The sequence below is a fragment of the Papaver somniferum genome, chromosome 3 (assembly GCF_003573695.1).
Source record: "Papaver somniferum cultivar HN1 chromosome 3, ASM357369v1, whole genome shotgun sequence".
In the NCBI taxonomy this organism is placed as follows: Eukaryota; Viridiplantae; Streptophyta; class Magnoliopsida; order Ranunculales; family Papaveraceae; genus Papaver; species Papaver somniferum.
This window is the reverse complement of record NC_039360.1, coordinates 44,641,506-44,665,514: the sequence shown is the minus strand read 5'-3', so window position 1 is coordinate 44,665,514 and position 24,009 is coordinate 44,641,506. Positions and strand designations below refer to the sequence as shown.

The window sequence follows — 24,009 nt, the reverse complement described above, 5'->3', positions numbered from 1 at the left end:
GTAAAGATGAACTTGGCCAAAGCGAAAACTTACCAACACATATTTCGAGAAATAGATAGGCGAGATAAACTCGGCTCGAAATAGCAAATGTATATAATCAAAGTCTATATAGCAAAACGACTTTTGTCTCAAGATAGGAGATAGAGTAGATAGACTTTTGAATGATAGATAAGTTCAAGTCGCCACATACCTTTTAATCGATGAAGTTCCACCAGTTCCTTGAGTAGCTTGTATGATAATCGCCATGGAGTTCTTGAGCTGAACTACACTTTTTATCCTAGTCCGACACTTAGCTATAGTAGACCAGAAACCAAGACTTATAGTTTTGATCACTAACATTGACAAACATGCTTGAGATAGCAACGCATGTGAGTTCGAACGAGCAATGCTCTAACAATAATGATCAAGGATATATTTGACTTTTCATAAAAAATAGGTCCCCTTTTCCGCCTTAAGGATGTTAGATATCATATAAAACCCCCAAATTCCAAAATATTTAAGCCCAACGGTAGGATTCATAAAAAATTGGCCACGTTGTTTCATATCACTATCACATATCATGGCTATTAGTGCATGACAATTACTGCATTTCTAAAATTCGTGGGAACCATGTCTAATTCATAATTTTAGGAAACAACATCAAAATAAAAAAAACAAAAAAGGGTTATAGTAGTTGTCCACCAACCAGAACAAATGATATGTTGTGAGGACAAATGGGACACATTACAGAAGAATCCTAACGTATTCCTGTAATTTGTTTTTAAAATATGCGGCAGAATATCATGGTTGTGCCGAACTTTACAAACATATTCAAGGCAACCCATGCATTTTAAAAGTGTATTACCGTGAAGTTACAAACGGAAGTGGGAAACTAGATTTACACATGACGTCTAAGGGTTAAATTATATGTATCCAGACTTAAACTTATTCTCGTTTTTCTAATGCAAGGTAAAATCTGTATTGAAAAAATCACCATCTACCCTTATCTTTTGAGTATCAACCGTTTAAAATTAATGGTTGAAATTAAGATCGATAGATGGTGAGGTTTGCTATCTCGAATTGTCTTCATTTTTTATAGAAATGTAGAATCTTATAAGAAGAATATTAAAATATTAGACTTCAATTCATTATCGTTTGGATTTTACGAAAAAAAATGACGCAAATCATGTCCGACTTTGTACATTTAAAAGTGTCCATGGATCCTTACTCATGAGTAATCACCTAAGTAAATAATTAAAACAATTCCCCATCCAACACATCTCAAAATCCTTGGGATGAAAATGAAACTATCAATAATTCAAGTAGTCAACCACTTTGCATGTGGGTTTTCCCAAAGCATTCCCCCACGGGACAAAGAAAGAACCCAACAATTATTGCTTACATTTCCTTATAACTACTCATTAATTCACATTTAATTTAAAAAATCCACCCCAAATATTATACCAGAATCATAAAAATAAAAGCTCCACCAAACATCCTTATCTGTCAACAAGTTTTATATGTCTCTCCACCAAATCATCTGTTAGGAGTAGTAGTTCCCATGTCTTCATGAAACTCATCCAAATATTCTCCATGAATCTTTAAAAAACCACAAATCCTTCATTCAGATTCATACTTTAAAACCCCATAACTTTCCTCTTACATTTCATCAACCTCACCAAAACAAAACACCCATTTTTTGTATTTGTCGCATTCTTCAAATCCATCAAAATGAATACGATGAGGCCTAAACCCCAAATTTCACTGAATTTGAAGATCCTCCTTTGTGGGTTTTTTCTTGCAATACTTCTCTTTATCTTAAGATCAAATATGCAGCCATCAAAGAAAACCTCATTCCTTAGGAACAATATCCATTCAGATGAGGAGAACTCCACACCTGCAACTTGCACCAAACTCCCATCTTCACTTTCGCAAGCACTCATTCACTACTCAACATCAAAGATCACCCCACAGCAAACATTCAGCGAAATATCAGTTTCTGCCAAAGTCTTACTAAAAAGATCTCCATGCAACTTCTTAGTGTTTGGTCTTGGTTATGATAGTCTTATGTGGGCTTCATTAAACCATGGTGGTAGAACAGTTTTTCTTGAAGAAGATAAATCATGGATAGAACAAATCCAGAAGAAATTTCCTTCATTAGAATCATATCATGTAAAATACGACTCGAAAATAACTGAAGCTGAGAATCTTATGAAGATTGGAAATGAAGAGAAATGTAAAGTTGTTAGTGATCCAAGATATACAAAATGTGATCTTGCATTAAAAGGGTTGCCCGCGGATATATATGAAACTGAGTGGGATTTGATTATGGTGGATGCGCCAACGGGGTACCATAAAGAGGCACCAGGGAGAATGAAAGCCATTTATACTGCCGGACTATTTGCAAGGAATAGAGAAGAGGGAGAAACTAACGTTTTTGTTCATGACATAAACAGATCAGTTGAAGACAAATTTTCTATGGCATTCTTATGCGATGGGTATATGATAGAAGAAGAAGGCAGAATTAGGCATTTCACAATTCCGAGCCACAGGACTTCTTTGAATGATAAGCCATTTTGCCCTCCGTCTAAATAAGGCTAGGCAGGCGTCACATGTCTTATTTCTCCGCGTAATTTTGGATCGATCACATCCTTTTGGAAGAGTTTACTCGGTGCATTTCTTTTAAGGAGCTATCTGCTAAAAATTTCAAATTAATTTTGCTTTTCGTATATTTTTATGGTTTTCAGCAATTTGATGATGAGGTTGTTTGACAGGAGTTTTGATGTTCACTCTCCCACAACTCAAAAATTTGTCATTGCGAATTTTTCTATTTTGGAATTTATAAAATGCATCTGATGTGCCATTTTCTTTCTCTCGGTTTTTATAGATCATCGAGTCGCACAATGAATTCAATGCCTCATGTAACAAGTTACAACTATGCGTATAATTTTGTTGTAATTCAAAGAAACAGCACAAATTTGGTTGAGCAAAATATTTTATTCTTTATGTGACATGAGAAATTCATAACTACAAATATCATGCTAATTACATTTTAAGCATTTTGTCCATGTAAAAAGTAAAAAAAACACTACTGGTATGTACTCTGATAGTCCGATTGACACTACTCCCTGCTCAACGGGAAAAAAGTGCATCGGGTACATAGTGGCTACTTTAGCGACTTGAGGCCAACCAATGATGCCTCATACATACAACCAGACAACAAAGCATGATCTGAAAATAGCCCCAAAACAGGCTGGATTTGGTGATGCTTTTATTTTTCCAGAAACACTTTCAAAATTTATATATGTCAATAATTTTTGAAATTAGTGTTTGGTAAAAAAAAATTAAAGTTGTGGTCCCACCCAAATTTAATGCTTGATTTACCATTCTTATCCCTAGTTTATTTTATAAATGACAAAACTTGCCCTTAAATTTATATACAATCAATTTTTATTTCTTGTGTTTTATTTTTTATTTTCAAATTATTTTATATACCAATTCCTTTAATTTGTCACTATTAAAAAAATAAAAAATTGATTAATTAATTAATTTAACTTTGATTTTTTGTTTGAAAATTTTATATATATTAATAAGTGGTTAAGTAAACTATTTTTTTTAAATCATAATAATAGTGACCATTAGTAAATTTAATATTATTTATATTTATAATTTAATAATAAAAAATGAATTATTTTTAAGCTAATAAAATTAAGTAAAACAATTTTCAGAGATAAGCCTGTTTTTGTCATTTGCTACAACAACAATGGTTGAATTTGATATTTTACCAAACACAGCTTGATAGCTTTTTTAATCAGTTTTAACTTTAATTAATTTTTTACCAAACATCTAACTGTTTTTTGCTCACAACACAACACCGCAACACACAACAGAAAAGTGCTTTTACAAAAGCCGCAGCAATACCAAACTAAGCCTAAAACCCAAATTGAAAATATCAATGGCTTACTTGGTAGAGGAAAGTTGTTGTTTGGATGTCAATTCGATAACTTCATTAACAGAGTGATTATCTCCCTCCACAAACAACATGATTACAAGATATGTAGCGAACCCATTTCTCAGAGGCCAGAATTTCATCAGATACACATTTGATATTAACGAGGTGCTTCCGAGCGAAATCTTCACTCACGTTCATGCATCTCATCTCTTGTAAGGAAAGAGAAAAAAAGAAAGACATGTGAGCATGCATGATAACTTGAAGTATTAACATTCAGATGACATGAAGAAAAAAAAAACAAAAAAAAAAAAAACTTGTTATGAGAAAATCATTAATTTTCACCTGTAATCTTCAAACCAAGTTTCTCATGTTGGGTTGAGAAATCTATAGTTTTGATATTCAATATTTATGTAAACAAAACAAACGGAGAAACAATCGAATGAAGAGATGTTATTACACAAGAAATTATTGATACAAGATTTGTCTGTATCAGACAGCTTTTAATACAGCAACCACTATTTTCTAAAACCAAAACAACTCTGTCAGTTTTGTATACAGGACAATAGTCAATAGACTTTGACTATGCTTATTAGCCCCCCTCAAACTGATGGTAGAAACACCAATCAGTTTGGACTGCTAAGCTAACAGCCGTGTAACAAACAACAAAGTCTCAACTCAACAAGGAGGAGAAAAACAAATAATATGAAAAGAAAACAAGAAGCATGAAAAACTAACTAAGCTGATGACTCATCAGTGTCTTCAATATTTGTAACTGTAAAAGAGATACTTGATGTAGAGACTGAAGAAGCATTAGCTGATGAAGAAATTCCCAGTAGCTGATGTAGTAAAAAAGTAAAAATAGGTGCACAAAGTCCTTTGGTGAACAAATATGCTAACTGATTCTCTGAAACAACATGTTGTACAGTTTAAAAATCATTCTTCAATCAACTCCCTCACAACATGATAGTGAATTTTTATATGTTTGGCCCTGGAATGAGAAACGGGATTTGCAGATAAGTATATTGCACTTGTATTATCACAATATAGAGTTATTGGCTTCTTAAGTGTAATATGTAACTCAGAGAATAAAGATCCAAGCCATTCCAATTCTGGAGTTACAACTGATAAACATTTATATTCTGCTTCTGTTGTTGATCTTGACACAGTAGGATGCTTTTTACTTGACCAGGAAATTAAAGAATTACCCATAAAAATTGTATATCCACATGTAGACCTAGTTGTCTCAGGACAACTACCCCAATCTGAATAAGTATAAGAAGTTAAACACTCAACATCCCCTTTTCTTAATGTTATACCATAAACAATGGTACTATTTAGATATCTAAGAATTCTCTTTACCAATAGTAGATGAATATCAGTAGGAGCATGCATATATTGTCTAACATAGTTAACTGCAAAACATATATCAGGCCTAGTTAAGCATAAATATTGCGACATACCCACTAGAGTTCTTACTCAGTTGTATTTGACAATAAAGTTCCTTCATTTATTGACACTCTTGGTCCTTTAGCAACTGGAGTACTACATGGATTGTACTCCAGCATATGATATTTAGCAAGCAATTCCAATGTATATTTCTTTTGAGTTAACAAAATAGCATCAGAAGACCTTATTGCTTCTAAACCTAAGAAATAATGCAAATATCCCAACTCCTTCATTGCAAAGTTATGGATCAAATATTTAACCAGATCAATAAGTAAATCATCTGAATTCCCAGTCAGAATAATGTCATCAACATAAAGTAATAAGACCATCATATTCAAACCAGAAGTATAAACTAACATTGAAAAATCAGAAACAGTTCTCACAAAACCATAAGCAATCAAAGAACTACTGAATTTTTGAACCAAGCCCTTGGAGCTTGTTTCAAGCCATATAAATTTTTCTTTAATTTGCAGACTTTGTTTGGAAATTCAGGATCAACAAAACTTGGAGGTTGTTGCATATATCAATAAGTAAAAATACATTTGATACATCCAACTGCTTTATAGACCAACCTCTAGTAACTGCCAAAGTGAGAACTACTCTTACTGTTGTGGATTTGACTATATGACTAAAGGTTTCACCATAGTCAACACCATCTTGTTGGTTGTAACCAAGTGCCACAAGTCTAGATCTAAATCTATATATCTCTCCATATGATCTTAGCTTAATTCTATAAACCCACTTGCAACCTAAAATGTTCATGTGAGGTTCAGGATCAACTAAATCCCAAGTATCATTATTCTTTAGTGCTGTATTTTCTTCTTTCATAGATACTTGCCACTTAGGATTCTTAATAGCAGTTTTGAAACTTTTTGGCTCGGTAGGAGTATCCAATAAAGAAGCAAAAGCTGAGTGAAATGGATGTTTAATAGAATAATGCATTACATGATCAGGGAAAGCTTTAGGTTTTGAAATTCCTTTTTGAGACCTTGTAACAATGGATGTAGAAGGAATAGACTCACAAGACTCAGGTAAAGATTCAACAATAGTAGAAATTGAATTTGAAGGAGCAGGAAAAGATGAAGAAAAATAAAATTCAGATTCAGAAAACATTACATGTCTAGAGATGTAAGTTCTTTTAGTAAGAGGATTGTAGCATTTGTAACCTTTGTGTAACGAGCTATTCCAATAAAAATGCATTTTACTGACTTTGGAGAAAGCTTATCAACTCTAGAATGTCCCAAAAAGGGATATCACACACAACCAAATAATCCTAACTAAGAATAATCTGGAGTTGTATTATAAAGAACTTCAAAAGCTGATTTGTTATTGAGAATTGGAGTTGGAGTTCTATTAATGAGAAAAGTGGCAGTTAAAAAGGCATCATGCAAAAAATCTTTTGGACAAGAAGCATTAAAGAGAAGAGAATTCCCCATTTCAGTCATGTGTCTGTGCTTTCTTTCAGCCAGACCATTCTGCTCAGGGGTCTTAGGAAAAGATATTCTTATTTAAATACCACAAGAGTCTAGACAAACTTTAAAAACACCTTTTACTAACTCACTAGCTCCATAAGTTTGGAAAGAAATGATTTTTCTATGAAATAAATTCTCAGTTAAAGTTTTAAAATGCTAAAAACACTGCAAGGCATCTGTTTTGAGTTGCATTGGATAAATCCAATGAAATCTACTAAAGTCATCAACAAACAAAATATAATATCTATGACCTGCTAAGGAAATAACAGGGGCAGGACCCCACTCATCACAATGAATAAGTCAAGTGGGGAAGAAGCATGGGAAGATGAAAGTTGAAAAGGTAATCTTTTGCTTTTAGCTAACTGACAAGGGTGACACAAAGATTATGAAATAGAAGATGATAGATGAATGTTGTGACGACTATGAAGTTGCTGTAAAATTCTAGGACATGGATGACCTAACCTGTCATGCCATATATTTGGAGAAGTAACAACATATGAAAAAGCAGAATGCAGAATAACAGAGGAAATAAGATATAGATTGTAAAGCATTTTTTCCTTAGCAAGTAATGCATTAGTTTTCAAACATCTTATCTCAAAACCATACGGATCAAAAGTGATGGAACAACATTATCTCTGGTAAATCTAGCAACTGATAACAAATTATGCTTCATGGATGGAACATGTAGAACATTATCTAATTTAAAACTTGTAGTAGGTGTATGAATAGTAGTATTTCCAATAAGGGCAATAGATAAAGTCTTACCATTGCCAATTTGAACATTGTACTTTCCTTGTATTCAGAAGTATTTTGAAGAAGAGTTCTGTCACCAGTCATATGAGTAGAGGCTCCACTATCTGAAACCCAAATTGCGCTAGAAGAAGGATCATTATTTGCTGCAGCATTGTGAACATTAAAGCTTGCAAAAGCCTGTTGTGAAGTCCCATAACTATGCATTACCAGTAGAATAATTTCCTTGATTCTAAGAATTTGCAAAGTGAGCTTGAGAAGAAGTAGTAGAAGTACCAGGGGGGAGGATGATACTTAAAGAAGCATCTGGTAGCCAAATGTCCCTTTTTTTTGCAAATCTGACAGAACATCTGGTTATAATCCAATCTTCTATTGTTATTAGAGTTTGACCCATTCTGATATGTATTTGCATTATTTTAACTTGAACCAGTTTGATAAGAGCTATTCTTAAAATTCCCTCCATTCTTCTTATTATTTGTATAAGAATTGGATCCATTCTTTCCATAAAAAACAGTTGCATTCTGATCGCCAAAAATTGTTCATGAGAAAGCAATTTTGCTTTAATTTCACCAAAAGTATAAGGCTTCTCCCTATTTTGAGATGAGATAACAAAAATGTCATACTCAGTGCCTAAACCATTCATAATGAACATCATAAGGTCCTCATCACTAACCTTTTCACCAATTGCTGCTAAAGAATCAGATGTGGATTTAATTCTTTGAAGATAATAAACTATAGACTGATTTCCATTTTAATACCATGTAATTGTGTTCTTAACATGTTCTTTCTAGCAAGATATTGTGTTTTGAAGCTACTTTCAAGATAATCCCATATAGCTTTTGCAGTAGTAAGACCAAGAACATCTCCACTAACAATAGAAGTAAAAGTGGATTTAAGAAAAGTAGAAACAAACCTATCCAAGCGTCTCCAAGTTACCCATTCTGGATTTGTTGTGTCTACACCATCTACTATAACAATTCTTGGAGGTTCAATAATTTCTCCACTCACATAACCATACAAATCAGTAGAAAATAAAACCCCTTCAAATTGATCTCGCAAGAGAAGATAATTTGTACCATTAAGTTTCATGGATACAAAATTAGCGATATTCGTAAAGGGTAAAGAAGTACCATTAACAACAGAAGTCAACATTGTAATATTTTAGTTCCGAAATTTTTTTCAAGATTAGATCGAAAATTGATGATGCGATTGCTGCTGTTGTTGTTATTGAGATTGTTGTTGTTACAATTCTTGTGGAACTTTGAAGCTTGGGTGTTGAATTAATTTCCAAGTCTCAAAATTACCATACAGAAACTCAAGAACCCTAGAAAAATTTGGGAGAAACGTTTTTAAAATGTATTACCCAGATTGTAGATGAAAGCTGAAAATTGTTGAGAAAAGTTATTGAGATTTGATGTTTGATATTAGTTAGATCGATAACCTAACTGATACCATGAGAAATCTATAGTTTTGATATTCAAGATTTATGTAAACAAAAGAAACAGAGAAAGAATTGAATGAAGAGATGTTATTACACAAGAAATTATTGATAAAAGATTTGTCTGTATCAGACAGCTTTTAATACAACAACCACTATTTCCTAAAACCAAAACAACTCTGTCAGTTCTTCAAAACTGACAGTATACAGTACAATAGTCAATAGACTTTGACTATGCTTATAATCGGTCACAAAATCACCAGTACCGCGATAAGTGAAGTAAGAAGGATATGCCAAGACAAAAGTCTTTCGCAATTTTTGGTCTATCATTATTGCTTTTGTCTTCTGCCTTTTCCTGGCCTCCATAACTAGAGAAACCATAATTCATATGAGAACCCATGAAATCATGATACATAGTAATGTATACAGAATACACAGAACCCTAAATTAAAGACCGAAAATCCTAAAATCAATACTCATGTAGAAAGTAAAAATTACCTAATTGCAGTACTTCTTATTCTCCTTTAATGTTTTTCGACGTTAGTGTAAACAATGTGAAAGGTTGGAAGAGAAGAAAATAGGCTCCAGAGTAATATACAAATTACGAAGGAAAACTTTATTTTAAATTTCAGACACCTATATATATCATGGCATTCAGACACCTATATATATCATGGCATTATAGAACGTCTCTGTCTGGGCTGATGCAACAATATCAGCCAAAAAAAAATAAATTTATCATCCCCATTTCAATCAAGTTCTAGGGATATATCACATATGTTCAATTGTAATCAAAGGCATACGCCAGCCTTAATCTCAAGTTGTGCTCGTAATTCCAGGCTCCCAGCACCTTCACTGATTTTTCCTACTAAGCCTTGGCATACGTCTGGACCATTTTTCTACTAAGCCTTGGCATACGTCTGGACCCAATTGACTCTTATCCCTTTTGTCCTTAATTTGATGGAAGCATCTTTGGCCGGCCTGACTACAGGCCCCTAAGATTTGTCTCATAGGAATATTGTACTACAAAAGTAAGCCACACAAAAAAGATCCTTTCACTGCTAAACAACAAAATGATCCCCAATACATATTCCGTATCATTTTATTTGTTTTAGATTATCATATTACGTAACTTATAAATTGCCGGAGGCAAAACCTTACTGCACAACAAATACGATCCAAATCTGAAGAAGATAACAAAGAAGAAAATGAAAGGGCAACTTTCAAAAGAGATAGAGGTAGCTGTTCAGGCATCCGATCTTTGGGATGTTTAAGACACGCTAGAACTCGGAAAACTTGTCCCTACATTACTGCCTGAAGTTCTTCACAACGTTGAAATCGATAATGGCGACGGAGGCGTTGGTACAGTTTTGAAACTCGTCTTGCCACCAGGTATGTGCATGCTAGGGAGAAATATAAATCAATCCCACATATAATTGAATTCGTAAATATCCTAACTTAATGCTTGTTTTACAGGGTCGCCTATAGCATACTACAAAGAAAAATTCACGAGGATTGACAAGGAAAAACGTATCAAAGTGACAGAGGTGGTTGAAGGAGGGTACTTGGACCTAGGATTTAGCTTATACCGAATTACCTTGCAAATTACTGAAAAGGAAAGTGATTCATCATCGTCGATTATTATCTCAACTATTGATTATGAAGTTGACGATGCCTCTGCCGATAATGCTGTCTTGGTTTCTATAAAACCGTTTGAAGTTATAGCTGAGACTATTGGGATGCATCTTAAAGACAAACAAAATGATGCAAACATTTGAATTTCGTGATGTACTTCTCTTTATGATTTGGATTCGTATAATAAACTGTAAGTGTTACGTTTCTACTGTTGGTTAGCCAACGTAGAATTAGCCATTCTGACCCTTTGAAGGAGTTACACCGTGCATTCTTTCTAAGGAATTACTTGACAAAGATTTGAACAATTTGGTTATGAGGTTGTCCTCTTGTTTTAATCCATTGTACTCCTGATTTTCACTCTCCCACAACTCAAAAATTTGTCATTGCGAGTTTTCTAATTTATAAAATTCATCTGATGCGCCATTTTTTCTTCTCTCTGTTACGATGGAACATCACACCAACTCGCACAAAGAATACAGTGCCTCATGTGAGAAAGATCATGATAATTCCATTTTAAGCATTTTGGGTATGTAAAAAGTCACAAAAACATTATTGGTAAATCATTTTATTAACATTGTTATTAATCATTGCTCAATGCGAACACTATAAAAAGAGTCAGATACATAATGGCTAAACTATTTGGAAGGTTCGCGGTTTTTGTATTTGTTGCAGGGCTTCTGTCATATATATATCAAAAAGTTAGCATGAGACACTAGAGATAACTAAACAATATATCCAACACGAGGATAATCTCATACTTTATCTCTAAGAAGATAAAATAAATTTTCTATCCACGTTCAGCACCATTTTCGAGAATGGATGGGCTTGTACTACTAGTGGTATCTCTAATTTGAGAATGTATTAGTGTAGTAAAGTATAAAAATTTCACTTCGCTACACTTTGGTAAATGTTTGTAGGGAAATTAGGGACTAAAAGTTAAAATCATTATGGAAATCTCCAAAATAATCTTAGGTTGTTCTTGGATATCTCAAATTCATTTCACCCTTTACTGTTCCATTTCGAACTCACATCTTTGCTAGATAGTGCTCTGCCAACTGTCGGTTTCAGTATTAAAAACAGACGCCTAGATTTGGACAAGAAGATTGACAACTTGATACAGTGCAAGTTATGCGTAATGAAGCGAACAAGGGAGTAATGCCAAGGGAACCGCATCAAGAGCGGCAACCCCCAAATCTGGACCAAAAGAAACGGGCGGGCTCATGCCAAACGGCCCACCAAACTACGGACCATACGGTGCTTATCTACTACTCCCTCCGTTTCCAAAAGACAGTCCGGTTTGACTTTGTCAAGATATTAAGGAGACTATAGTAGTTTACATTTCCACCCTTAATTACTTGCCTAATTTATTTCAATAAATATGTTAGTAGTAAAAACTACCAAAAATTGTATTGGGATTGTAAATAAAAAAAAGGAAACTAAAACATATCGATTTATAGAAACAGTATCAATAAAGATTGTATACTTATGAAGTATAACCTTAATAAAGAATTTAATTTGGAACCATACATACATTGTCTTCAAAAGGATATATTTTTTTCCTTAATTATACTGATTTCATTAATTTTCTAGATTGGGTCTCATTAAAATAGAAATTATGAATATAAAAAACTTAAGGGTATGTTAGAGAGTTCATTGGAAAAATATGACTATAAGCAGAAGTTGGACATATTTTTGAAACATACCAAAATGGAATAGAGGACGGTCTTTCAGAAACAGAGAGAGTATTTATTACAGCTTTACTCCTCCACCTCTTTCATAGATAAAACACACGCCTTTGTTTCCTCTAGGTTTTGATTAGCGAAGAGAAAAAAATGAAGAAACAACTCTTATCTTCGGCACCATGGAGAGGAGAAGATGAAGATAATGAAGAAAAATTCAAAGATGGAAAACTTAAGTTAACAAGCCAACTCGGAGGTGATTCTACTATGTATGTTCCCGGAAAGAAATCAGTTTCTTCAAAATCCAATGACAAGAACAACCTCAATGATTTTCTTTCTGAAATTAACCAAGAACTTAGATACAACTTTCAGAGGAATGTTATGGTATTGGTTCCTCACTTCTTATTTTCTTTCAATTTTGTGGTTTTTTTTGTGCAGTTGAATGTGAAATTTTATTGGGGTTTTAGTTTGTTTGTGTTTTTGTAAGAAATATACCCTTAAACTCAATGTTTAAATTATCTTACCCGAAGGGGTTTAATGGATTTTTTCATTAGTGATTGAATGATCAATATCACCAATAGCACCAATAAAATCATCATCATCATCATGAGAAAGACAAAAAAGATCAACATCCATAGCATGAACAACAACACCAGCAGGTGCACTCGAAGGACCAGACCCCTCTACAACCATTCCCCACTGCAAAAAGATGATATCAAATGATAAGCTATAAAACAGGGGCAAGGTATATATACCTTAAGATTAACACAATATTTTCTACCTCAGCATCCTTAGTAGCTCGAACAGTCTGCACTCGGTGCTTACGAGCAGGAGCAGCAACCCACTTAAGCTCCCATGGATTATAAGCCGGCAAATGACCATGCACACTGGAAGCTCAGAAAGGACGCCACCAACCTCGTCCCAACCATAAACCAAATGACCCACGATCCGGTGGGGAACTAGAAACCACTTCGTCATTAGTATTGCAAAGAGTGAGGTTACTGGAGTCAGGAGGATCTAAATCAGAAGGGAGCAAAGGAACCCTCAAAGCACGGCGATTCCTTGAAATACCCACACTGAAACCATCAAACTTGCCCCGAGCTGATGACACCAATAATTCTCCACAGAATTCTTGGGAGTATACAAATCAAACTGGGAAGGAACAAACTCGTTCTTCTCGTGGTCAGAAAGTTTTCCTTTACTACGATGAGCACTCTCGCGAAGATGACGCCATAAATTATCACTAGGCTGAAAAGCGGCCCTTTGAGGGTTAAGCAGCGCGAGAATCTCGTACTGAAAAGAGTTCAATGGACAATACGAGGGAAAACGAAGCCCTGCCTCTAGCTGGCCCTCAGTGATTACAATCTCGTTCTAGCTAGAAGGTTTCTCAGCAATTTTACAGAAGAAGTGATGAAATGAATATGACACTCTCTCGCAGGAGTATTATATATAGAAAATAAAATCCCACAAATGTTAGCTGACGCCTAAAGTCCAGCAGGTCATAGTACATTAAAGACGACAACGTTGAAGAAATTTCCGGACATGGCGAAGGTGGAAAGACAGACAAATGTTTTCATCCCATCGTACCCCGGTAAGATGAAAAGAAAAGGAGTAAACTGTGAGGAAATACCTGATCGCCATGGGTAAGCATCACAAGAAGTGATCACATGATAAGAAGGTGGGAGAGATACACCGAATAAGTATCTGAAAGGTGATTACACCAGAATCAAGATATCTACCGCTTCGCCTCATGAAGGACGCGTGTAAGGTCTAGTCAAATCATACCGACGGTCAAGTCTAAAAGAAGAACAATGCATTTAATGAGAATCATAAGAGATGCGATAAAACTAGAGACAAAGGTACATCGTGTCAGAAACTCGGAATAAGGGCGATGTATAATGCTACCAGAAGAAGGATCAATACGATGTATAGTGCTACCCGAGGAAGGAGAAATACGATGAGACTCGAATAAAGAGTAGTACGATATACCATATCGCCATAGGATCTTAAGTATCTTTTCATATCTTTAGAAGTTCACTTTTCCTATAAATACCAGTCCATATGTAGAAAGAAATGAACATGTCATCTTGAATGGTTCTACTCGAAAGAGAGCTAGAAAGAGAACCAAAGAAAGAGAGAGTTAGAAATTTGCGAGATATTTGTAATCCATCTAAGGGTAAGACCCTCATCAATAAGATTTAGTTTTCTTCTCCGTGGACGTAGGTCTACAAGGTCGAACCACGTTATATAGTTATGTCCTTATTTACTTTCATGTTCTTTACTTCTTATATTTACTTTGAATCTTGGATGTTTATGTTTATTAGCCGTTAGATCTCATGGGTGTGGTTTGCAAGAAATATGCAACTATAATTTGATTATGAGGTTTTTCTCTTGGAGGTTAAACTATTTGGAAGATGCATGGTTTTTGTATTTGTTGCATGGGCTTCCATCATATATCCAGAAGTTACCATGAGATATTGGAGATAACTAAATAATAAATCCAACATAGGGATAAAACTAAGTTTTCTTTATGTATTAAGCAACACTTTAGAGAAAAGATAGCCTCTAGTAGTAGTTAGTATTGTCTCTAATTTAACGGGTAATAGTGTAGTACAATACAAAAAATTCGCTTCGCTACATTTCGGCAAATGTTTTCAGTGAAATTAAAGATTAAATTCACTTTGGTAAATGTTTATAGGAAATTAGGGATTAAATTCATTACCAAAACCTCCAAATTAATCTTGGATTGTTCTTCTTCAGTATGTTGATTTTTGAAAATGGGAGAATCCAAAAATTTGGAAAATGTAACTGTAAGCATATATCCTCTCATTAATCGAAAACGGTATGATGTAGTAAATTGCGAGCACTATTATGCAGCCGTAATAGAATCAATTAGCTCTGTCCACTTCATATTTTCCAACATATTAAAAAGAAGCCTATTATTGGGACGTCAGATTCTAATAGAGGGACTTCACCTAATAGGAAAAGAATGGATTACCCATAAATAATTTCAGAAATTCTTTATCTAAAATAATTTTATAATAACTAAATAACCCCTATGTGGTTAGTGCTAATAATCTAACTATGTAATAGTTATCACTCGGTGGTTTGCTGTACTTGCGTCAATTTTCCATAGACTTTACTTCCGTTTAATAACTATTCTGGGGATTGTGTCGGACAAACTTTTCCTGTCTGCTGTCATTTTTCTTTTATGTGGAGTAGTTTACTTTTAGTGTTTTTTCTTATCCTTAGCCAGCAGCTCCTAACAATCATCGTCATCTTTGCTTCCCATCGCATCTCCATGTTCTTTCTATTTAGCTTTTCACACGGTTAAAATTCCCTTCTTTGATTTCGTTTGCATCGTTTTTTGGTTTAGGCCAATTGAAAATGTAAGCCTCCTCCACAACTTTCCCTTGGATTGTTGTTATGTTTGCTATTCTTTGCAGCATCTTTCGAGACTATTCTTTTAAAATCTGCTAAAGGTTTCCCTCATGAATTTTCTCTAGTGTTCATTTAGGGAGATTCTAGCCATCCTGTTCTCGATAATTTAGTTGGTTATCCATGAATAAGGTTTCATTCGGTATATTCCCTCCTTTTTGACCCCTGCAGCTACTCTCTTTGGTCAGCAGTAATTGTTATCTCTCGTCTTTCTCTTAACAAATACGACACTGATTTAATGGTTCGTTTTTGGTGGTTACTGGGTCGGTAAGCTCTCTGTTTTGTGGATATTTTTTTCTTCTGTTTTGACACTATTTTGAACTCTTGGTTTCTCCTTTTGTTTCTTCCTTGTTTGAACTCTGGCTTTCTTTCTCTTATTTATTTCTCTTATCTCATCCCTTAGTCCTTTTTATAAATCTTTTCTCCCCTAAGAGTAGCTTCGTGGTTTTCTTTCTCTTCTTTCGACATCTTTCTTTTTTATTCTCTGTATCCTGTTAGGTTCTTTCTACCCAAGCACCATGAAACTGTTATCATGGAATGTCCAGGGCATTGGAACTCCCTTAATCAAGGATCATTTTAATTTTTTGTGCCAATACTACAAGCCAGACATAGTGTGTTTAGCACAGACAAAAGCCCAATAGCCTCGAATGGACTTTTTCTTCAAGAATTCTCCTTTCCGTGACTGGTTCATCCTTCCATCCGTGAAAATAGCCAAGGGTTTAGCAATAGCCTGGCACAACAATATAGACATGAAATTAATATCTTCTAAGTTTAATGTTTGTCACTTTGAATCAAAGATAGGAGATACAGATGTCTTGATCACATGTGTCTATGGAGCAGTCTGAAGCTGATGATAAAATCGAACAATGGACTCATATCTCAGACATCGCGCAACAAATAAATAAAACTTGGGTTATGATAGGAGACTTAAATGTGATTTTGGACCCAGATGAAAAGCAAGGTGGAAATAAAGCAGGCTCCAGTAGTAAATCGTTCATCGTCAGTACTATCAATTCTTTGGGCCTCCAAGATGCGGGATATGATGGATCTCCTTTCACTTGGTCAAACAATCGAAAGGGTGAAGCAAACATCTGCGATAGAATTGACAGAGCGCTTACATCCTTCTTATGGTCTCAGAATTTTCCGGACACCAAAGTAACTCATCTCCCGAGAGTAGGTTCCGACCATACACCAATTTTATTAGATTTTAACCCAGAAAAAATAAGGCTCCAGAAACCATTTAGGTGAATTAGGTCTTGGTTATCTCATTCCACATTACCTACTGTAGTTGAAGCCTCTTGGAAATTACACTCCGAAAATTCCCAAGAAAGAAATTTTTCTGGGCTCCTTAAATTATTATCCTCCGATTTAACCCATTGGAACTCAAATACTTTTGGGAACATCCACAAACATATAAAGTCCCTAAACAATAAAATTGACAGTATCCATAGATCCGGAAACATTTCCAAAGACATAGATAAATTAAAAAATCTTCAAGCGGAGCTAGGAAAATGGTACAAAATCAAAAACGACTACTATCATCAACTATCTAGAGATAAGTTCTTCAAAGAATATGACCAGAACACATAATATTTCCATGCCACCGCCTCGAATAGAAAAAGAGTCAATGCGATAAATTCTCTTAGAGAACCTTCTGGGCTTTGGCTGTCCGATAGAGATCAAATCAATTCGATTTTGGTTAACCATTTCCAACAAATAGGCACTTCCCAAAGAAACAATTTTGTCTTTGGTCTATCCAGCATCATAAATCCTTGCATCACTGTCGAAGAAAATACTTCCTTGTCAGAAATCCCCACTAAAGAAGAGATTTGGCTTATCCTATCAAATATGAATCAATGGGGAGCCCCAGGACCGGATGGCTTCCAACCAGGTTTTTTTAAAGCAACTGGGATATTTTGGGAAAAGATATCATAAGCACAGTCCAAGAATTTTTTCGGTCGAGTAACCTTGACAAAGATTCTAATCATTCCTTCATAACTCTCATCCCAAAAATTTCCACCCCTCAAACTCCAGGAGATTTCATACCTATTAGCCTGAGTAATACTATTTATAAAATCATTTCCAAAATATTAGCTAATAGGCTTAAACCCATTCTAGGAAAATTAATCTCCCCCAATTAATCAGCCTTTTTACCTGGTCGAAAAATCACGGATAACATCATAATTGCTCATGAATTTATCCACTCTATGGAAACCTCCAAGAAGAAAAAGGGTTTTCTGGCGTTGAAACTAGATCTCTCAAGAGCTTTTGATAGGGTTGATTGGACTTTTATTGAGAAAGTCCCACTTGCCTGTGGGTTCTCGAAATCCTGGACAAATCTCATCATACAATGCATTTCCACGACCTCCTTCTCAATCCTCCTAAATGGTTCCCCGGGTCCTACCTTTAATACTTCGAGGGGTTTAAGACAAGGAGATCCTTTATCTCCGTACCTCTTCCTAATTTTCATGGAAATTATATCTAGACTCCTAGAAAAAGCCATTGCATACAAGAGAATTTCTGGAATCAAAATCAACAATAAAGCTCCCAACATTTCACACCTTTTCTTCGCCGACGACTGTTTTTTATTCACAAAAGCGGACCTGGGTGAAGCGAAAAGCCTGTTAGAAATCTTACAACTTTTTGGGAACATCACTGGACAAATGGTTAATCTTCAAAAATCTAGCGTCTACTTCAGCCCAAAAATACATCCGAAACATGGGAAGATTTTAGCTAAAATTCTAAAAGTTCCGATGATGACAAAAAATGATAGATACTTGGGAACCTCTCTGTTCTTTGATAAGAATCGAAAAGCCAACTTTGAACCTCTCCTACAATGTTATTATGCTACTCTTCAAGGTTGGAAATTTAAACTCTTGTCTCAAGCGGGTAGGACTGTTTTGATAAAATCTATCCTTTAATCTTATCCAACATTTCAAATGCAAGTTTTGGCTTTGCCAAAAGAAACCCTTGATCATCTTGACAGGATTCAGAGAAATTTCTGGTGGAAAAAAGATGGACAAAAAAGAAAATGAGGATTTATAAAAGATTGGAAGGGTATTTGCAAGCCCATTTCCCAAGGTGGGTTAGGAATTAAAAACCCATATCATTTCAACTTAGCTCTCCTCACTAAACTGGCAAGCAGACGGGTTACTGAACACGACAAATTATGGGTCAAACTGTTAAAAGAAAAATATTTCCCAAATTCGCATCCTCTAGAAAAATCCAGAACTTCGAATTTGTCCTGGATTTGGACTAGTATACAAAAAGGATTAGAGCTAATCAAAAGTAACTACGTTTGGCAAGTCAAAAATGGAGCCTCGGTGAAAATCTGGGAAGATAGATGGGTCACAAACTCAGATATAATTCAAATAGTCCCAAGCGCGCAAGAGCAGGCACCAACTAGAGTTCAAGAGTTAATCACGGACCAAAATAAGTGGGACCAGGAGAAGCTAAATCAATTCTTTTCCCCAGAAGATATGATTAAAATTCAAGCTCTAAATCCAAGGAATCAAGAACAAGACATCATCAGATGGCGTCATCATCACTCGGGTAAATTCTCAGCCAAAAATGTTTATAACTATTTATCCGATCAAGATCAAGACATTAATTACTGCCGAGATTTCCCTTGGAAAAAGATTTGGAAAATACAGGCTATTCCGAGAATAAGACTATTCATCTGGAAATTGGCTCAAAAAGTACTACCAACATCTGCTAGACTAGGAGCTGATAACAAGGAAATTGACCCGGTTTGCAGGTTATGCAAGAATCAAACGCAGGAAACATAATCTCATCTTTTCTGTGAATGCCCGTTTGCCAGAGCAATCCGGTTTGGACTTTACCTAAATAATATCCTCTCCAACTTCACTCCCAATTCATTTATTTCCTGGGTTAAATGGTGGATATTGGAAGCTACTTTGAACCAATTTCAAGTAAAAATTTCTACCATCCGTTGGTTCCTCTGGAAATACAGATGTTCGGTAGTTTTCGAGAAAATTAACCCAGATCCGATCAACCTAATAGGGCAAATCAATAATTTCCTTCAATCTTCCCCGGAAAATAGCATCCAAAGCAAAGTTAATACACAACTTCTGATTTCTTCCAACAGCTCTTGGTACAATCTAAATTCGGATTGGATAATCTTCATTGATGCTTCTTTAAAGAAAGAGGATTTTTTGATGTGTTATGCTTTCATTCTATATTAAGTTGACGACAAAACCTTCATGCACCTATCCGTGGATCGGAGTAGGAAACATCTGCTTTCCATGCAGAAGAAAAATCTTTATTAAAGGCGGTCACGTGGTGACAGGAAAATATATTATCAATCGTCTACATCGTTACTGACTGTAAAGTTCTGGTGGACAACTTAAATAAGGTAAGCAAAGATGTTTCGTGGCCAGCGGAGAATACCTTGCAAGAAATTAGGAAAATACTGGGTGATCTTCCTCAAGCAAAAGTGAAATACATAAAGAGGAAGAATAACTCAGCAGCGGACTATATAGCGAAGGAGGGAAGGATTAAAAATCTTCAACACATGTCAGATAACATGCATCAAAAAGTTCTTTCAACTAGCACAGATCCTAATATTTTCGATAAAAATGATATTGTAAATCTCATGTACTATATTTGCTAGTTAATAAATTATGTTTTTCCATCATAAAAATAATAATCTAACTAACTAATAATTAGATTGATAAGATTATTTATATGACTAGTGATAAAAAATCATATTAAGTGATTTTGGTGGGAAGAAAAATTTGAAAAGAATTAGAAACTTTGGAGATTTTTTTCCAACTAAAACCCTAGATTTTAAATCACCCAACCAATGTTTTTTTTATTTCTCAAAATTGATGAAAGTAAGTAAAAAAAATTGAAAATTTTAGCTTTTCATAGCCGGTTGGGTTTTTCCTTCGTAGCCAACCTTAAGACAAATTTACGGTTAGGTGATGATGAACTCCTAACCATAACTAGGTAAAATTAGGAAAACCCAATTTTAAACCGGTTACGGCTAGGTTTTTTTGTTCAAAACCCAGCTGTAAATCAGTTACGGCTAGGTTTTTTTTGTCGAACCCAACTGTAAAAGAGTTGCCGCTGGGTTTTTTTGGTCAAAACCAAACTATAAATCAGTTACGACTGGGTTTTTTTTGTCGAACCCAACTGTAAAACAGTTACGGCTGGGTTTTTTGTGATATAACCTAACTGTAAATCAGTTACGGCTAGGGTTTTTTTGGACGAACCCAACTGTAAAACAGTTACTGTTGGGTTTTTTTGGAGAAAAACCCAACCGTAACTGGTTCTGAAACCTAATTTTTTTTCTATGGCTTCAATCAATCTAACCATTTCAGATGAAATTGGTTTGTTGATTACCATCACTTCTATCAATATGCTTCTTCTGCACCTTTAAAAGAGAATTCAATCGACGATTATAAATTTTTCGAACCATCGATTGATCGAAGATGGTGAAATGATTTTTATAAGAAAAAAAAGGAAAGAATGATTTATGGTTGATCAATGAGAGGAAGTTAAGAAGATGAAGAGGAGGAGCAGATCTTTGAATGAGAATTAGGTTTGATTTTAGTTTTAGTTTTTATGTATTGATTTTAGTCGAAGGTTATCTTAGACATTTGATATTGAACGAAGAATACCCCATAACTAATCTTTTGGTCACTAGAAATCCAAGTGACGCCCCTCTATTGGAATGTGACGCCCCAATAATAGGCTTCATTAAAAACAGACGCCTAAAGGGCGGCAACCACAAGTAGGGGTGAGCATTTGGCCCGTAATCCGCGGATTTAACCGGGGCCAACCGTTCATTTGCGGATGGATGTTCGGACCATTCGTTAATGGGTTGGATGCGGATGGAATTTTTCAAATCCGATGGACAACGGATCGGGCCCGGATGCAACCTTGAAAATCCGTTGGACATCCATATCCGTTAAATTAAGGGCATTTATATAGTTCAAAAAATACTATGGATCACTTAGGAAGTTTTAAGATGTTTGCTTGGGGTGTTGTACATAGCACCATCATCTACTACTTTGAAAATGAGCCGTTGAAAATCCGTTGGACATCCATATCCGAAAATGAGTGTATCGAGACCTATAACACCATCATCTACTACTTTGAAAATCCGTGCATTTCTGGCCGTCGAAATTAAGACCGGCAGATTGTGAGGTTTATATTTCATAATGAGCCCATTTTTGGTAGGCATGTAGAACTTAGTAAGAGGAACATATCCTAAAAATATTAGCTTCAAATCCGTTACGATTTGATATTTATTCTCAAAAATGACGTCCAACATGTGAGATAGTGTGATAATAAGAGTGTGAAGAGATCCTTCCTCTATTTATATTTATATACATATATAGGATATGTAGGTTTTATAAGGAGTCATTTGTGTCATCTTATTTCCTTTATTATCAATTTTAACTAAAACAAATCCATTGGATTATCCGCATCCAATTCGTCCATCCGTGCATCCATTGGATGCAAATCCGTTGGATATGGATTGGATGCGGATGCCAAATTTGAAATCCGTAGTGCACTGGATTGGATGCGGATGAGGCGAAAACCGATCCATAGCGGCCCATGCTCACCCCTAACCACAAGCACCGAAGCACCAATAGTAAGAAACGGGCTCATGCCGAACGACCCACTAAACTACGGACGCGACGGTGCTTATCTAGAACGATTTTTTGGGGACCATGGTTTTTTTTTGGGGACCATGGTTTTATTTTGGGTAAAGACATTAGAAGTAAATCTAGGTCACCCCTTATCTAGATATTTATATTAATACCTAAATTACCCTCCTGATTAATTTTGGATGATGATTAGTTAGTGTTAATAATAGTTAGTGTAATGATTAAGTTAAAGATAATTAGTGAGATTAAAAATCAGATGGTTTTTTTTAAGAAGTAGAATTATTGAGAGATTAAAGTTAGAGAAGATGAAGAAGGAAAACATGAAAAACGATGGATTTTACCAACCACAATCGGAGGAAGGGTATTTGGGTACCCAGGTAGGCTTCAAACTTAGATAATGTTGGTTGAATTGCTCCAAACTTTCAAAAAAAATGAAATTTTTTATGTGGATTTGGGCCAGTTCGGTTACCATATGTCAAGAACATGTAACCGAACACACGTGAAAATGTAGTTCGGTTACGTTTTCCAAACACGCAGGTTACCGAACTCGCTCGTTAATGGAGGTTTTGGTCGTACAGTGTAATGTTCGGTTACCTAGGATAAAATGGTAGGTAACCGAACTTTGAACTTAACAATTTATTTGGGTACAACTTGTGTGTTCAGTTAGTTCGCAAACTTCAACGCAACCAAGTTCCCAACCGAACTGCAGGTTAAAAGTAACCTAGTGTTAGAAGTTCGGTTGGTTCGCAAACTTCAACATATTTTGCGAATCAACCGAACTGGGCTTATATAAGCATATATGCAATTAGGCAAACGTTCGGTTACTACGAAATTTATTTCTTGGAGAATTAGGTAGAGTTAGGTTACGAAGTTTCAAAGGTAGAGTTCGGTTACAAAGAAAACTTAACATTTTTGCGAACGAACCGAACTTGTGGACTTATCATTATTTTCGTAAACTAAAGTTCGTTGATATCCTTATTTTGCGAAGGAACCGAACTTATGGACTTGTGTTGTTCTAATACAAGGAGTTCGGTTAAAAGTATTTTTTTGCGAATCAACCGAACTTTGAGTTCGGTTAAGAAAAAAATAATTCTTGATAACCGAACTTTTCTCTGAAAAAAAACCTTCCATTAAACCTCTTTGCAACTTCCATTTTCAACTCATTTTAATGATTACTTCTCATTTATTCAACCAAAAACGAATGACAAGTAATAGGTTTGTGAGAATATCTTTTTTAATGTTTTAAATTAAGCTATATATATACATATATATATATATATATATTGGTGGTGGTTGGTGGTGGTGGTAATCGGAGGTGATGGTGGTAATCGGTGGTTGGTGGTGGTGATAATCGGAGGTGGTGGTGGTGGTAATCGGCGGTGGTGGGCGGTGGTGGTGGGGGGAGGTGGTGGTTATATATAGGTGGTTATGGGGTTGGTTTTAAATTAAATTAGGTTAAGGGTAGGTTAGTCATTTCAATGCTTTAGGACACCCCTTATAACTATAGGGTAGGTGGCCTAATAGGACATGGTCCCCGAAAAATCGTTCCTTATCTATTGCGGCTTCTCTCCACCTCTTT

General features: G+C 35.2%; 2 protein-coding genes and 1 pseudogene across 2 annotated transcripts; 2 read left to right on the top strand and 1 right to left on the bottom strand.

Moving 5' to 3' along the window:
* Positions 1-1,515: 1,515 nt before the first annotated feature.
* Positions 1,516-2,851, top strand: LOC113361211 (glucuronoxylan 4-O-methyltransferase 3-like). The gene has a single exon (XM_026604528.1). It carries the CDS (start codon positions 1,711-1,713, stop codon positions 2,572-2,574), a length of 864 nt encoding a protein of 287 aa, XP_026460313.1. The 5' UTR covers positions 1,516-1,710; the 3' UTR covers positions 2,575-2,851.
* Positions 2,852-4,665: 1,814 nt separating this feature from the next.
* On the bottom strand, positions 4,666-5,323 carry LOC113359377 (uncharacterized mitochondrial protein AtMg00810-like). The gene is made up of 2 exons (XM_026603021.1): positions 4,960-5,323; positions 4,666-4,835 (listed from the first exon to the last, which is right to left on the bottom strand). The coding sequence occupies exons 1-2, from the start codon at positions 5,321-5,323 to the stop codon at positions 4,666-4,668; spliced, it is 534 nt and encodes a 177-aa protein (XP_026458806.1).
* Positions 5,324-10,186: 4,863 nt separating this feature from the next.
* Positions 10,187-10,966, top strand: LOC113361210 (annotated as a pseudogene).
* The last annotated feature ends 13,043 nt before the right edge of the window (positions 10,967-24,009 follow it).

What these genes read in the sequence shown, in the direction of transcription:
- LOC113361211 (XM_026604528.1), top strand. Translation starts at nt 1,711, where the DNA reads ATGAATACGATGAGGCCTAAACCCCAAATTTCACTGAATTTGAAGATC.
- LOC113359377 (XM_026603021.1), bottom strand. Translation starts at nt 5,323, where the DNA reads ATGCATGCTCCTACTGATATTCATCTACTATTGGTAAAGAGAATTCTT. An exon ending in TCTATATTGTGATAATACAA is followed by an intron (nt 4,836 to 4,959) that starts GTGCAATATACT and finishes ATGTTGTTTCAG; the next exon opens with AGAATCAGTTAGCATATTTG.